At 36.0% G+C, this 17,474-nt stretch overlaps 1 protein-coding gene across 8 annotated transcripts in view; it reads right to left on the bottom strand.

The window, feature by feature from the left end:
* Positions 1-17,474, bottom strand: part of WNK1 (WNK lysine deficient protein kinase 1) — a 162,762-nt gene that overhangs the window by 31,741 nt on the left and 113,547 nt on the right. For 7 of the 8 annotated variants that reach the window (XM_058559090.1, XM_058559093.1, XM_058559094.1 and 4 more), the window contains exons 5-9: positions 16,236-16,324; positions 14,338-14,557; positions 12,464-12,797; positions 11,491-11,678; positions 2,938-3,021 (exon numbers count right to left, since the gene is read on the bottom strand). In XM_058559090.1, coding sequence (XP_058415073.1) covers positions 2,938-3,021; positions 11,491-11,678; positions 12,464-12,797; positions 14,338-14,557; positions 16,236-16,324 — 915 coding nt within the window. Of the gene's footprint in view, positions 1-2,937; positions 3,022-5,497; positions 6,737-11,490; positions 11,679-12,463; positions 12,798-14,337; positions 14,558-16,235; positions 16,325-17,474 lie in introns of all 8 variants that reach the window. The other variant, XM_058559098.1, reaches the window with a different exon arrangement.

Here is a 17,474-nt window from a genome sequence, read left to right as displayed (position 1 = left end):
TATTTGTTTTGTAGGAGTTGACATATATGTTTACTAGATTATTTAGGCTCCCTCAAAGTAGTCATATCTGGTCCATCTTGGTAGACCCTCAATGCCTAGCACATGGCCCTTCAGAGGATGAACTCAATTAGGAAAAAAACTGTTTAAATAGTGGTAGTGGGGTAAGGACTATCAAAAATGAGCAGCATTATAGACATATTCCCTTACTCTTTAAAATAATTGAAAGGCATGTATGCCAGTTATACCTTAGAGCATTTAGGGAGAAGTGGCACCTCCAGGTAGGCCAGGAGTATATGGTGATTTTTTGTGCACAATCACACTGGCTAATAATCAACACTTCAGCCAAACAGGTATTATTTAGCATAGCAGCGTGGCATCATGTTTTGCATAAACTTGCTTCATGAAACCAATTCAAACAGCCTATACTGACTGTGTACTAGCTGCTGGACACAGGTGCTTGATGAAAAAAATGTTCATGAGCCTCATTTGAACAGAAAGTAAGAAATATCTGAAGACTCTACATGTGCTCTATGGAAAAAATTATTAAGTAAGTAAGGTAGCTCATGACCTTGCTTGTGGCAACAAATTATTAAGTTTTCCAGTAGAAGGAGGCTATTTTTGGTACTTCATTAAGAAACAGTATACCACTAGAAGGCACTCTTGAAAAAAACATAAAAAAAGCAATCTTTTATTGATTATATTCCAGAAGCCCATGAAATAAGGTGAAGTAAATTACAGTTAAAGTACATTTCTTTCCTCACTGTAATAAAACTAGAGATATAGTTTCTTAAGGTGGGGTTGGGACCTGACAGTATGTAAAACAAAAATCACATCTAAAAATAGATTCTACCCTTGCAATGTACCCTTATAGTACATAAGGTTTACAACCTTTCTTTTTTATATATGGAACCCCAGTAGCTAAAATAAATAAATGCAGCATCTTGGGTAACTTTATAGAATATAACTCCCTGTAAAACTTTAATACAGAAAAAATAACACTATTCTAGAAGTCTTTTTTTTTTTTTTAAATGAGTGTTTGCATCACTCTAATTGTATTTATTTATTTTCCCCCCAAAGCCCCAGTAGATAGTTGTATGTCATAGCTGCACATCCTTCTAGTTGCTGTATGTGGGACGCGGCCTCAGCATGGCTGGAGAAGCAGTGCGTCAGTGCGCGCCCGGGATGTGAACCCGGGCCGCCAGCAGTGGAGCGCGCGCACTTAACCACTAAGCCACGGGGCCGGCCCTATTCTAGAAATCTTGAATTTTAAGTTCTATCCATTTACTGGCTATGTGACCCTGGAAAAGTTAAACATTCTAGATTGCATATGTTTATATAAATTGAGGGCTCAATTTTATGATTTTATTTAACTTAAATATCATGCTATATTTAAAATAAGTCACAAAATAAAAGTATCTTTAAAAAGCATCACTGAAACATAAATTAATTTTTGTTTGTACTGTAGAGATTGCCATTTAGCCATATTTTTTCCCGGAAGGGTCAACCACCACTTAATTCTTTTAACCTGACATTTATGGAATTACCCTCCCCTACTCCCACGTACTTTTCTCACCAGTGAACCCAATGACTTATTTCACTATCTTTTTCACTTGGTAGTAAGTATACACATATATGTCTAAATACAAGCTATATAACAAATTCCTTTGGAAAAGGAAAAACAAAGGACACACTTATATTTGCTCAGTTTATTGGTGTTGGTCTGTGTCCAAAGACAAGCAAATTAGGAGACTAGTACCCACAATAGTGCTTCTGTTCTCCATCAGCTTTAGGTGACTTTTAATTTGTATCCTTATTTGGGGTTGTTAATATAATTAAAATAGAATTTGTTAAGGCTGGCAAAAATGTGACTACTCGAACTAACCATAATAATATATAGATTCAGATACTTGTCTGGAAGGAAGGGTAGAAGCAAGATAAAGCATATAATTCCCAGCCCTTAAATTCTGTAACAGGGAGGTGTTGGTCACAGAGTAAATGTATATATAACCAAACTAATCTTATACAAGGAACATCATAATCTAGTATCAAATGACTAATTGATCACACACTGGACTGGAAGCAGGCCATCTGTATTAAGAATTAAAAGCTTTGTTTCAAAAATTAATAGAAACAGAAGCCAATTCATAATCTGGCGGCTCAAAAACACACTTCGTTAGGGAACCATCAATGAAATAGTTCATCGGGAAGTTTTTATGACATGTGTAGTGGCTATAAATTTTATTTGAAACAGCTAATAAATATTCAATTGTGCCAAAAAAGGCATTATTCCCATGCAAATAATTGCTATTTACTAATATCAGTGATGAACCATAGATATTTAATTTTAGAATTAACAGTTTTGCTGTTGAATACATCAGCATTGTATCAATCTCTTGTGTTCTTTTGAAAACAAACTCCCCAAATCAGAAGTTTAAAAAAATTTTAAAAGTTCCTGAAGTAGTTGTTCTTAGGCTTTCAATCAGTGCTTCTTAGCATAAGATCTGATACCTGCTTCCACAGACTAGAAATAATTACAAAGGAGTGCAGTATTGTTAGAGTCAAGAACAATGATAGCAATGGCAAAATGCTCATAAAAGGACAAGTCATAAATATAAGTAGAAACAAAATTGATATTCTTTGTACGATTGAATTATGTGTAGAATTATCTGTTTAAGAAGGCAGATGAATTATAATATATCAGTAATAATGATTCTTTTGAATTTCAATGTATGTCTAATCTAGCAGATTGTTCAAAAACACATTTAACAAAAGAGAAGATTTTCTAAAATGTTATTGGACACGAGGAATGTTATGCCTCTTGATTTTCTTTCCAATAACTTAGCAAGCTATTTATATCAGGAATCTAATTCATGAAAGATGTAAAACAGAGTTTGGGCTACCTCTAACCCTTAAAACGTAGCAATGAGTTGTTCTCACCTGCTGAGAATGCTGTATGGGCTGGGAAGATGGAACGCCTGTTAAGCTACTTGAGGATGGCTGACCCTGGCTCTGCCCCTGTGCCTAAAGGAAAAAAGTGAATACAACAAATTAGAGAAGCCCCAAGCTAAGTGCATAGAAAGATCAGGCTTTTGCAATAAATATTTAAGCTCCTGAGCTTGAGCTTGAGCTTTTGCTTGAGCAAAATGAAACATTAGCTTGCTTAAGGATGTATGGGAGACAATGCTGGGAAATCTTTTGTAAGGAAGAGTTAGAGAACGATCATATCATAAAACATATTCTGATCCCATTCAAAAACCACTGATGCGTTAAAACCTAACCTCACTGCTGCTCAGGCTATAACTTTTGCTGGCCAAAATATTATGATTCATAACAAAATTATTATTGAAAATATAATAATCAGGAAAAAATAAGACTATCAATGAGGAAAAAACTCTGTATCTGAACAATTAAAGAAAAAAGGGTATTTGATAATACTTATTTGGTTCCTTTTGCTACTTCTTGTAGTGCCATGATGACTTTTATCAAAAATGTAAGAAGTCTGTTATCATCAACTGCCAAGTACATAGAGCAATGATTCTCAGCCAGAAGCGATTTTGCCCCCCTCCCTCAAGGGGACACGTGCCAATACACGAAGACATTTTTGGGGGCCACCCAGTGGCATAGTGGTTAAGTGCGCGCGCTCTGCTTCGGCGGCCCCGGGGGTTGCGGGTTCGGATTCCAGGCACGCACCAATGCACCGCTTGTTAAGCCACGCTGTGGTGGCGTCCCATATAAAGTAGACAAAGATGGGCACAGATGTTAGCCCAGGACCAATCTTCCTCAGCAAAAAAGAGGAGGACTGGCATCAGATGTTAGCTCAGGGCTAGTCTTCCTCACACACACACAAAAAAAGACATTTTTGGATGTCACAACTGGAGGAGGTGGCTGCTATTGGCACCTAGTGGGTAGAGGCCAAGGATGCTGGTAAACATCCTACAATGCACAGAACAGCCACTCACAATGAAGAATTATCCAATCTAAAACATCAATAGTGTTGAATTTGGGAAACCCTGACCTAGAAGAAGTCTAAGTTAAAATAAATGAGAAAGTGAGAAATAAATGCAGGACTTTATAAATAGGTAAGTTAAGGAAATGAAAAGGCCCACCTGTGCCGTTCCATTTCAGTTTAGAGGGGTTTCTTTGAAGCTAACTTGGATATGACATCACATTCCACTGCATCTTAACCACTGTAAATATTCATTCTTTCAGCAATGTCTGTAAATTAACTATCTGATATTTGAAATTTTACTTTGGAAAGTTTAAAGAGAATGGCTGGCAGTGCATTAAGATTTACAGTACGGGCTGACAACCAGTGTATTAATGTGAGTATACTGCATGCCTATGCAGTATAATTTTCAAGTTTCTGGATCTTTCTGCTTCTTGGTACTATTCTAAGTAACTGATACTTTATGTACATTTTCAGGGTTGTTTATGCCCCTAATGGCGGAAGAATACAGGAAAAAAGTACAAAGAACACATATTACTTTATAAAAGAGTGGAATGTTTAAAAGATCCAAATGATGTCTTGAATATATAAGTGCCAAGTCTCCTATACAACTGCATAGTCTCCAATATAGATTTTATAAGACTTATACATTTAATAAAATATATCAAAGGAATATATGAAATAGTTAATACTGACTCCACTTCTTGAATCCTATTATGTCCATTACTTTGTCTTTTATTTCCAAGAGTGCATATGCTCATCGACATAATAAATAAATAAATTCAATCTGTTAAGGAAAAAACCAAAGCCTAAGATATCTAACCTTTCTTAGCTTGTAACACATTATCACCAATTCTTAAAACAAAACCAAACACCCACACTAGATTCTAATTGAGTTGCTAAAAATTAGAATCAGTCAATTTTATGGATTAATATTTTATTTGGACATATAATACACAGTGACTTGTTTGATTGAATGCCATTTTAAAAAAGCATCTTCATTTGTTAGGACAAATTCCTAAGATATTTTCTTTCTCTGTCTTTTAAGATCTTTCCACACTAATGAAAATTCTGTGTATTCTTAATACTGCTTCAAAAAAAAAGTATTCCCTATTTTCTATTCTTTTCATTTTACTGGAAAAAAAATGTTATCCTTTCTAATTTTTTTTTTAAACTAACCATATCTGTCTCTAGGGAGAAAGAAATACTTCACATTAGTATTTGTTAATAATCAATGATGAGTCAACTTTACATTATAGACACCTGCATTTTCACTAATTGAAAATATTATACATACAAATAGAATTTATTATGACGAGTGACTAAAATTCTAATTTTTGTGTTCTCTTTTCCAACGGTTTGCACATTTTATAGGTAAATAGACACCTTCTCTCTCCTATTTTGTTCTTAAACACAAGCAGTTTATGATCCCCCCCAAATGGAGAAACTCTACTAAAATTAAACAATATCCTCATAAATGGAAAAGAGGGATAGAAAACTTAAATGTAATGGTAGGATAGTTTAAAAGAATTGTGGAAGTTTTCCTATAACCTGTGGATGGAGTGCAGATCCTCCTGAAGAAACTGAGGCAGATAAAACCTGCTGAGATGTGGTTCCTTGGGGGAAACAGAAGAAAAGTGGGGATTCTTGTAACACTGTCTGAGGCAGACGGATATAGGGTAACGAGACGTCAGAGCCAAAAGGTGCAGCTGCTCCCCCTGTAGGGGGAGGTGATTGAAAATCACTGGGGTCTGAAGAAGTAATTTGTGAGGAATCACTGGAATATTCTGGGCTTCCTATTGGCCAGTTCTGTCCGATAGGCTCTACCACAGAAACGGTCAATTCTGGGGCATGGTAATTATGCTGTTCTTCAGTCACAGGCTGCAGGCGGCCATGTAATCCAACTGATTGAGGAGGTGGTTCTTCCTGATTCAAGTCCACTGCAACCTGTCGATTTCGGTAAACACGCTGAGGTAAAACTCCTCCTCCTTCTCCTGAAGAGGAGCTTGGAGTGTGAACGTGAAACTCAAATACACAATTGCTTCTGCTCTCATTGTTATGAGTTAACACAGCGGGCGCAGAATGAGGAACAAAGATAGGGTGAAATTTCAAACGTGTAGCATCTGTACTGATAGGTGCAGAAATACTAGAGAGGGGAGATCCCAGACTCAGTCCAGAATCTAATCTTAAATTCTGAAGGTGTCCTACCAGAAAAGCCTGTCCAGATGGAAATTCAAAGACAGAACTTGAGGTAGGACCCCCTTGTACTGGCTTCTGTTCAGGTATCTGTTTCATATGACTTGACAGCACTGGTGAGTTGTATGGAATACCCTCATACTGTTCTGCCACCTGGGTCTCGTAATGTGCCCCAGCTAGATACACTGCTTCCTGAGGAATAAAATAGTGAGCTTCTTCTGGAAGTACTAGTCCAGGTCTATAGTCATTGTAAACTTGAGTTGGTTCAAACATAGGATGGACCTGTATCTCACATGGCTCTCCAGTTATTCTACTGGCTGTAGTACCCAACATAACTACAGCCTCTGGTGTCCAATTAGTTGGGCTGCCACCAGGTGGAAGAAGATTTTGGCCAACAGTCCTCAGCAGGGGTTGGAAGTGGTGAGTTTGGGCTTCCAGGAAGGAGGTGCTCTTACGCCGCTGGGAAATGGCCACCTTCGGTGGACAGGTGGGAGGTGGTGAAAAAGAAACTGGACGTTCATGAATAGTTGGGAAAAATATCTGTGATTCTGGGTATGTTGGGGTCCCCCCACACGGATGCGCCATGGACTGAGGCTGTATCAACATGAATAAGACAAGTAATTCATACATTCATATGTGAAATTACATTAGACATGCAGAACTGGGTAGCTCTCTGTAACCCTATGAAACGGTTACATCAAATTTATAATTAATAAAGAAATAACAATGCTTTTGGAAATTATGTGCATAGTAAAAATCCATTAAATACATCCAGGGTCAATAAAATTATTCTGTGAGACTCTGCATTAGATGACAGCTGCTTTTCCACAACTTTCCTCTCTCAAAGGAAATGGAAGAATTTAACTTTCTAAGTAGTTATTCTGTTTTTACCCACAATTAATATGCTTACTCTTAAGACAATGTAAATTACATCAGTGGAAAAAGAGTTAAGGGAAGACAATAAGCCCAACAATTTTTATAATATAAGAAATATGCTTCAATTTAGGCTACTGTACAAAGTCTTCCTATATCCTATATTCTTATTATCCTGTGCTGTGTTCAGGGCTTCAGTGTTACTTTCATGGTATTACTACTAATAGCATGTCTTCTAAGTCAAATCAAGAGATTTTTGGTGGATAGTTAAAAACACACAACTTGACTAGTGATAGTAATGTCTTTTCCCTGTCTATTCCAAACTAGATGCAACTAATTTTACTACATGAAACATGTTACAGATGCCAAATCACTAAATTTCCACTTTTCTGATCCTACTTAAGGGCTGAATAATTTGGTGTTCAAATCAGGTGAAAAGGACAATATAAATAATAGCTGACTTGATTTAACAGCACTTTTTGTTTACAGAAGCAGCTCTAGATTTAAGACTAAATTTAGAATCTTACCTTGCCAAATGCAAACAGTGTACACTGTAATAGCTCACTTTCATGGACTCTTGTTTAAAAGAGTAGACCAGCTTCATTCTTTCAATAGGGAAGACCCCTATCAAGTTAGCAAAATGGCTTAACTGCTACTTCTTCACAACAGCTAAAAGAAGGTTTCTATTTTGAATCAAAATGCTTTATTTTACTGTTGTTTATTTGAGTATCCCAAAGCTATACAATACTATACAGTTAATCATTCTCCTAGGTAAAAATCTGAAGATTTTGGGCTTGCTAGATCAAAATATGTTAACTATATTCTCTATCTGGAAAAGCAGCAGCAAGGTCCCACAGTGTATAAAACAACTTTAAAAGATAGATCTTTTATAGACATGAATGGGGCCAAAGAAAATCATATGTATTATATGTGTATCTAATGCATTCATTAGCGACAAGGTCCTATCTTAATTTAAGGAAAAAAACTTCCATGAGGGAACATTATGTGGCCTTTTAGTTTGCTGACATATTATTTTAAACAGCCAACAAATTACAATCAATTTCACTCTTCAATTATTCTTCACTGACTATGGGAACAAATGGACTCATCCAGCTCCATCAGTGTCTCTACAGAATCAAGTGAGGAAAAAACATGTTTGGATAACGTCTGATAAAGAGAAAATCTGCTTTTGATTAAGCCAACAATAAGTTTAAAATTAAATAATACACATATTCTTTACTAGGATATGAAAATGCAAGGATTTGTGTGTGTTGCTGGGGGATAGCGAAATATTTTACTATAACTAAATTTTATTGTGCACACACTGATATGTGCTAAGGGTGTTACAAGCATTCTCTCTCATTACCTCCTTGCTTTTTTTCCCCTTTAAAGTCTTATAACAAAAGTTTCCTATAGGAAGAACTGGTATCCTAAAAGCATAACATATTACTAAGTTTAGTTATGTTCTTTATTTAATTTTTATTAAAATTCTTGATGCCTGGATGTATTCATTGGTAATAAATTTTCATTTGTCAGGAAGTTTATGGTTACATACAGTACTGACAAAGAGGGAAGGCAGGCTGGAGCATTGGTGCTTGCGCTGAGAGGCAGAGTGCATAGGCAGGACACTCTCCAATGCTTTAGAAAGCTTTTCGGCAAAAGTTTCCTCAGGGGCAGTCCGAAGGAGGGAAGGAGAAAGAGGTGCAGACAACACTGGTGGTGGGGTGGAAGGAGCACTGGGAGAGATGCGGGACAGAGAGGGTACAGCAGAAAGATGGGGAACACAAATTGACATGCTACGGCCGTGACGAGGCTAAACAGAAAACAAACACACACATGAAAAACACAGTACTTTGAAAACAAAATAACCAAATGCACAATGATAACTGGGTATAGTTGACATAAAAATGTTCCATCCTCCCCCAATTCCACAAAGCCAATTTTTTTGAGGAGAGATATAATTCCACAAAGTACACCTGGCAGATCACAACTATTCTCTCTACACTATTGGTCAAGTACAGGTTTTTTTTATGAACAATCACGATAATTATCAATTATCTTCCTAAATATTCTGAAATAACATCAATTGTTATGAGTGTACGAATAAGAATGACTGACTGAGGTGGCAGAACAGACACGGAAAACAATGAATATTGGCTTGCAGTTTCTGCAAACTTATTAAGACTAAACAAGAATGAATTCTACTAGTTTAATGTACATTATAAGATGTAGATGATTTTAAGACTAGAATACCTTGCAGGAGCTCTGCAAACATCAGAAAAGGGTTCTCAACTCTATTTTAGAAGGTATCAGACTAAAAAAGTTGTTGGCTTACACTATTTTATTATTACACTTGCCTATCTTTATCTGTATGGGTAAAAAGTCATTTTCTACTAGGAAAAGCATTAGCTTTCTAGAAGTAACTCACAATAGATACAGGAAACACTCTGTATTTCTATTAAAGTAGTCAACAGAAAAATATTTTAAATGTGAATCTCTAAAGAATAACTTAAAAAATTTTTCAGGCATATCTGAGATTCAACTTAGGTTTACCAAGTTTGAGGCATCTTAACATAAAGGTTTTAATATAGCTACAAAGCAGTACATCTAATACTGTAATAAGGCTGTCCTGAGCAAGTCTGCTATTTCCTTTTAGGTATTGTGAACTGCGTAACTAATTACATTTTCTTTTCCAAAATTGGTTGCATAGAATGCTTTGAGCCAAATTTGTGGCCTACCTGTAGTGAGTATGTAAGTATCATCATATGATTACTTAATCTCATTCCTGGTTCTATCTTTCTCTACCCTTGTTTCTCCTTTATTCTAATTTTTTTATTCCACTTGTAATTGATATATTGCTGTAAGCCACAGTAAATTCCTTCTAGAATATGAAAGGAACAGAATTATAAAATTTCAAAACAATCCTCAATACTTAATAACTCTTCATGATACCTCCACAGAATATTGTCATTAAAAGGCAAAACTGTCATTAACAGTCTGCTCTTAGAGCATCAATAAATATAGCTATGTTTGTGGCTCAAATATTTTAAATCTTCATAAATGGTCATTCCATTTCCTTTTCTAAAACAGAGATCCAATGTCCATAACCATGTGATGAGGGAAGCCAAGAGATTAAAAATAGTTGTTAAAAAATCTAGTTATGATGATCCAGAAAAAAATCAATTAGAATAAGAGCGGAAACTGACAAGAAATGCTGACAAATAATAATTGTCAGATCAGAGAAATATCTCTATATAGTCTTTATAAGTTCTTCTACCCTACCTAATTATTTTAAAGGTCAGAAAAGTAGACTGTTAAAACATTAGGACATTAGCAGTTTTCCATGTGTTACTGTGGCCATTCATCTTGAGACCTAGCCAATGGTGAATGGACTCAAATAAATAAATATCTTTTATTCTAAGCTGTACAATAAAAAACAAGAGCAAGCACAAGTATTTTCTTAACAGAGCAAGATTTTCATTTAATGAAGAACAAGAGTTCCAAAAAATTCAGACTAAAACCTTTCTGAGAAAGAGTGAATATCTATCTGTCAAAGATCTCACTAAACAAGTGCTATACAGTGATCAGTTATACTCCAATTCCTTCCTGAGGCCGATGATGTATTTTATTTACCTCTGAAGACTTCATGGAGGGTCAACAAAAGAAATGGGGTATTATCTGATGATCTACTTTAACATCTTCTATGTGAGAAGCAAGAGTGGCTAATATAAAATATGGGATAATAATGTGCGTGTATATGTGCCTGTGTATGTGTGTGTGTATATATATATATATATAAATGCATAAAATATTTCAAGAAATAATCTCCATAAGTTGATACTAAAAATAAATCAGTAATAAAACAGATACCAAATAAAGGGAAAAAGCAAATGAACATATACTGGGGAAGGAACTTGTGTCCAACATAGACTTTAAGGCAGGAGCACACACAGCAACTGATGACACAAGCGCTAAATTAAATGGTCATACAAATAAAGGATTCCTTCACTCTAGAGTACTCACATGCAGCATTCTATAATCGTTTGAAGGTCTTACCTGTGTTTTATACAATAAGAAATCTCACAGAAAATACTTAGTAATTCTTTTAATAAGTATCCTCATCCCCACCCCCAAACCATTTATTTGTATGTCCAACTTAGGCTGCTTTTAACAGTCTCAACTCTGAAGTGCTAAAGAGAGTATTATCTTTAATTGAACGCAGATTAGTCTAAATCTTGTACATAGTTTCTCCACATAAGAAGTTCAGCTAATTCCCACACATTAATGTATATATCCTATTCTGCCTGAACTACCCCAATTATATTCTATAATAAACCTATCTCCTTTAGAAATACACCATTTATATTTTGTACTGCAGACTCATGCTGTTCTTTGGATAGTAGAAAGAATCTGAATTTAACACATTATCTATTGGCTCTCACTATAGGCTTACACTCTCTTATGCAGTTACTTACCATACTTGAGGGTGGATATACCCCATGGGGCTGAGATTGTGCTTGGACTATAGAAGCTGTATGCCCTGGGAGCGTGCCAGTAGAATGTGCCTGTTCATGTTGGGAACCATATGAAGCGGTCTGTTGGCTGCTCACTCGAGATTCTGTGAAGACAGAAGATCCCTGACCACTGTCAACCGTCCCATCAGCTGAAGGAGAAATGAATTGCCAAAAAACAGAGAGAGAGAGAGAGACAAATCACGAAAAGGAGGTTCACATTTTCCCATCAGAAACCCATGACTTGAGGATTAATTAGTTTTATTTTTGCACAGATCTGAACTAAATAAAAAGTGAATATTACTTATTTTACTAAGTAGATTTCTATGTTTAAATGAGGGATCCATATGGAAAAAAGTCTCAATGTCTTAAAAAAATTCCCTGGCTATCACAGACTCTCATTACTTGAAGAATAAAGGAAATAAAATAGAATGTTGTTAGCTTTAAGTTTGACACAGCTTTCAAAGTCTGATCTTTGGAGACCAGTGGGTTCTTAGTATTAAGCAGGTAGCTCAATTAATAACTAGTGGTCTCATTAGTTTCTAGCTTATATGTTATTCAGCTTTACTAGAAGAGCTGAACCAGATTAATGGGTTTATTTATAAGTGGGCTAAGATAAACTCCTTCATTTTTCATTATTAATTACACTTTATTTTAAGGAACTGTGAAAAGTAGAAATCTACAAATTGGAACTTCCAAGATGTTGGAATCTATAAAATTATTTTATTTCCTAATCACATTTCCTCACTGTCCAATCCTTCTATTCTATTAGCCATGGACATAAGAATAGAAAGAAAAGGTAGAAGGCAACAATTTCAAAGTTCTTATACATTGGATTCATAATTCAAAACCAAGAGGCCAGTGCAAAATGATGAACAAGAAGATAAGTCAATTAGGAGTATCATTAACATACTTGTCCACTTTCCAAAATACTTACATAATACAGATATACTAGGTGGTTGGTACTGTAGTTGTTGATGTTGATCTGCCTCAGGTTCTTCAGGTTCTACTTGTGTAGAAACTGAAGCTGAAGTGGTTGAGGCAGTTGGTACACTGGTGCTAGCAGAAGGGAGCTGCTTGATTCCTGCTTGGGGAGCACCTGATTGTTGTTCCACCTGCTGTTTGAGACTGCTCTCTTCCTGCTTTCTTTTTTCTTGCTCTTCCCGCACCAACTGCCGCTGCTCTCGTTTTCTCTTAATTAATGACACTCTATCCTTGATGGCTTTCGCCATGGTCTTGTGATCACCTTCACAGACATACCCAGAATCTACCTACAGGATAAAAGGGTACATTAGGAAGCAGTAGAATATCAAAAGAAAACAAAGCAAATATAAAACAAAAAAGGTACTTTTGGGGAGAAATGTAGAGAAGAAAGGGAAGAAAGAACTCTCTAAGACTGGTCTTAACCAGTGTGACATAAGTGGTCTGCATTATGCATTTCCCCATCATCTTTGTAGAAACTCACAGGGTGGATCTATCTTCACTCCTTACAACAGAACAATAGGGAACCTAAAAACGAAGTTGTTAAACCAAATAAGGTTCATTCTATTCTATTTACTTTATTTCCCGCTTACATGTAACAATTAATATTAACTTGTGTTGCTTTTACTTCCTTTCACTAGGCAACCACTTAACCAGATAAAACAACTGTGGTAAAAATAAGGTTAAAACCCCCCCCGCACAAATTCTCAAATAGTTATAAAAAACCAACAATTAAAAATAAGTATCTCTTGGGCCAGCCCCGTGGCTTAGTGGTTAAGTGTGTGCGCTCTGCTGCTGGCAGCCCGGGTTCGGATCCAGGGCGTGCACCGATGCACTGCTCCTCTGGCCATGCTGAGGCCGCGTCCCACATACAGCAACTAGAAGGATGTGCAACTATGACATACAACTATCTACCGGGGCTTTGGGGGAAAAATAAATAAATAAATAAAATTATAAAAATAAGTATCTCTTAAGGCAACTACTATTAAGTGGTTCTTATAAATTCTAGTAGAGATACTCTTTGCATGAAAAATGGCTATTTTAGGCACTACAGCAAGCTTAAAATTGGTGAAGTGTTTCCTTTTTGAAGAGTGATCTCTTAGACATACTTCAAAAAAATGATTCACCGAAGGCTGCCTACTAATAATGGATCTTGAAAACTCCCTTCAAAGTAAAAACAATTTATGATCTATTTATAGGGTTTATCCAGATGACTCATCAAAGGCTAATGTATCAATATTTAAAAAACATAAATTGTCATTCTAACTAAATAGGCTTATACAAAATAGGAGTCATTCAACCTTACAGACTTTCAAAATTACTTCAGCATGCATTCTAGTTTGTTCTACCTACCTACCTATCTATTCTATCTATCCATCCATCCTTATACATATCTATGTCTGTATATTTTTTCCTCAAATAAAAATAACTTTGGGGCCATTAATCAACACAATTTTATATCAATGGGATATGCCATACACTCTGCTTCCTAAACTGTTCTTCTGCTCAACAATATCAACGTATAGAAATCTACATCAATTTTTTTTTTTTTTTTGTGCAGGAGATTGGCCCTGAGCTAACGTCTGTTGCCAATCTTCCTCTTTTTGCTGAGGAAAACTGGCCCTGAGCTAACATCCATGCCCATCTTCCTCTACTGTTTTGTATGTGGGATGTTGCCACAGCATGGCTTGATGAGTGGTGTGTAGGTCTGTGCCCAGGATCCAAACCTGTGAACCCCAGCCACTGAGGCAGAGTGTGCAAACTTAACCACTATGCCACCGGGCAGGCCCCTATATCAATTTTTTAAACAGCTGATTAGTGTTAATTTACCATTTCTTGAGCAACATCTTCTGGCACATCTCTCTCCAAGTCAAAGGAAAACTCAATAGCTTCATTATCTTTGTATTTTCCCTTTAATTTCTTAATATCTTCAATACGTAGCCATAATTTAATGGCTATCTTTTCTCCATCATCTTCTTCTGCTAATTCTACCCGTACCCCTGTTTCTTCCTGGAAGAAGGCATGGTTCAAAAGGTCTTTGATAGAATATCTTCCAAAGAGAGGGAAAAGAAACAAAAACAAATGCTATTAGATTGAAAAGATAATTTTCAACTGTGGCTGATATTTGTTGTGCTCGGAATAATGAACAAAAGACTGTGAAAAGGAAAACGGGAAATTTTATAACTCATTTCTACATTGCTCCATTTGAATAGTGATTACAGAGTTTGACTCTCAAGTTACAGAACATCATAACAATCTCATTTATGAATAAGAGCTGAAAATGATACTTTTTTAATCTAATGATCTGATCTCATATTAGTTAATAGTGTACTAATAATAGCAAGTAATACACAGAATATCATAGCTTCAAAATACCACATCATCATTTATATAGCATTTATAGTTAATAAAAACTCTTCATACGTAAGATCTCATCTGATCCTTGACCAACATCCAATGACATATCATTTCCTGCTTTTTAGGAAATGGAGGCTCAGAGAGGTTGAAAATCTTGCTCAAAGTTATAAAAGTCATAAATGGTGGAATCAAAATTCAAAAATAAATCTTTTGATTTCAATACCTTCTACTACAGCAACCTTTATTTACCCCAATAAATTCTTTCAATTCCTTGTTCAACAATTTGTGTACCAGGCAAGCAGAAGTCTGATTGTGGAACAATCTTCTTTAGACAAATGGTTTCAAAATAGCAGTAATCAGTAAACTGTTCTATCCAGAAAAGAAACAGAGTAATATGTTCTAAGACTGAAAACAAATATTCCTTTGTCTATAGTAAAAAAAAGTTCTTAAAGAGATTAAAGACTTTCCTTTCCAATCAGGGTATATAAAACTAGAAACCCAAACTAAATTTCTACTAAAAAGCCTTAAAGATCCTGATGTTAAGCTCTTCCAAATAACAAAGTTATGAATCTGAGACTGGAGAAGTGAAGATATGGAATTCTTTAATTTGGCTGATATACCTGACTGCTCACATTCTTCAGGAGGTAGATTATGCTCAACTTACAATTTTTATTTGTGCTGGCTGGTCTTTTTCTTTTTTGGAGGCTGGGGGGGTACGGTGAAGGTAGATTATCTTTCAAAAACAGACACTGGACCTTTGCCATGCCTAATGGGTGATGAATCAGCTATATGGCAGATCAGATACTTGCCACTCCTCTGAGAAAAGTCCTCCGTTAGCACAAATGACTAAGCCAGATCTCCTCCTAAGCTTTGGGTGAAGTCGTCTCCTTTTACTCAAAGGAATTTTGATGTTTTGCTCTTCTTCAATTCTGGCATAATGACAGCAAATCAAGACTTGTACAGTTGAGTTGATTTTAAAAAGCTAAGATTTTATTTCACCTTTTAGAATTCAATGGGTAGAGGACTAAGGAATAGATCTGCTGTGTTAGAGAGGAACTGAACCCCACAGAGTTTTATAAATCATGGTAATGCTGTAAGCAAGCAGTTTTCACTGAATATAGTGGCTATATTTAAGGTGGTTCTGGTTGGCAAACTCTACTACACCACATTTTTACAAAATTTCAGTATATCAGATCTGAATACTACCTTCAATGGACAGAATTCTACTTTTAAAGATATTACATGACATAAATGGAGAAACTAATAACAACTAAAGTATCAAATATACCTTAGATTGAGTGTTATATTCAGAGCATATTATATTTGAGGTTTTTGTTTAAGCAATACCCAGGTCAAAAGAGGCACCTTACCTTTCATCTTTGTTTTGCCGTATGCATCCTTCAATAATTTCCTTCACTTCAGGAATTGCTACTTTGTCAAAACTGGCTGGCTTCACCCCCTGAAAATCATAAAAATAGCAACAGATACACATTAATGAAGGTAGGGCCTTTGAACTTGGATTTTTTTTTTTTTTTTTTTGGGCAAGGAAGACTAACCCTGAGCTAACATCCAACGCCAATCCTCCTCTACTTTATATGGGACGCCGCCACAGCATGGCTTGACAAGCGGTGTGTCGGTGCACGCCCGGGATAGGAACCTGAGAACCCCGGGCCACTGAAGCGGAACACGCACACTTAACCGCTGCGCCATCGGGCCGGCCCCTGAACTCTGATTTTTAATTGCCTCTTAAGGTTTTACTAGATTGCCTTCTTACCATCCTGACTTTTTTCTGATTTGCCTGCAGGAACTGGTCCATGCAGGGTCATAGTTGGGTATGGCAATTTAGCTCCCACAAGAAAACAACAAGGAACGGTTAGATAGTGGGGTCACTTACTTCCATGGCCTCTATATGTGGCTAGGGAAAAACTCAGGCTGTTGTCAACATCTTCTACTATTTCAGGTAAAGGAAGTTATTGGCTAAAAAGAAGCCCAAATATTCTAATTGGTTAGAGGATCTTTCGTTCAATCTTGTTCCCTAACATATTAATCAACACAGCATTTAACTATTTTGAACAGTGAACCCATGTGTGGGCATAAATTCATATGCTTAGATTGACAGGTATTCTATTATTATACAAAGTACTCTTTAATAAACTCAAAAATGTAGAAGGAGTTAAGTATTTGGATTGGTTTGCAATGATAACCGAAGAGCAAACTGTCTTGTTTGTAAGAAACAGAAAATGAAAAGTGATATATCAGACCCATATGAATGACAAGCTTTCTAATTAATTTCAGAAGAAAACTCAATATCACTATTACATGTAATACTAAATAGCATCACAGTAATAATTGAGAATCTTCACAAAGTGTAAATTCTTTGCAAATAAAAATTTCAGGAACGTATGAAAAACATACGTAAGATATAAAAATAACAAAATACTCCTATCTGAGAGGTGGTGTGGAGAAAAAGGTCTCATAATCCATTCCTACCTCATCTAAGTAACCACACAATTGAGCTGAAGTAGCTACACTGATATAGTGTCCAAGTGGTACTGTAAATCTATAAATACACAGATCACAGGGAATGGGAAACAGGGGAGAAGGAGCAG

Source organism: Diceros bicornis, chromosome 17 (genome assembly GCF_020826845.1).
Source record: "Diceros bicornis minor isolate mBicDic1 chromosome 17, mDicBic1.mat.cur, whole genome shotgun sequence".
Taxonomy (NCBI): domain Eukaryota; kingdom Metazoa; phylum Chordata; class Mammalia; order Perissodactyla; family Rhinocerotidae; genus Diceros; species Diceros bicornis.
Note: the sequence above shows the minus strand (reverse complement) of the source record. Positions and strands in the feature narration are given on the sequence as shown.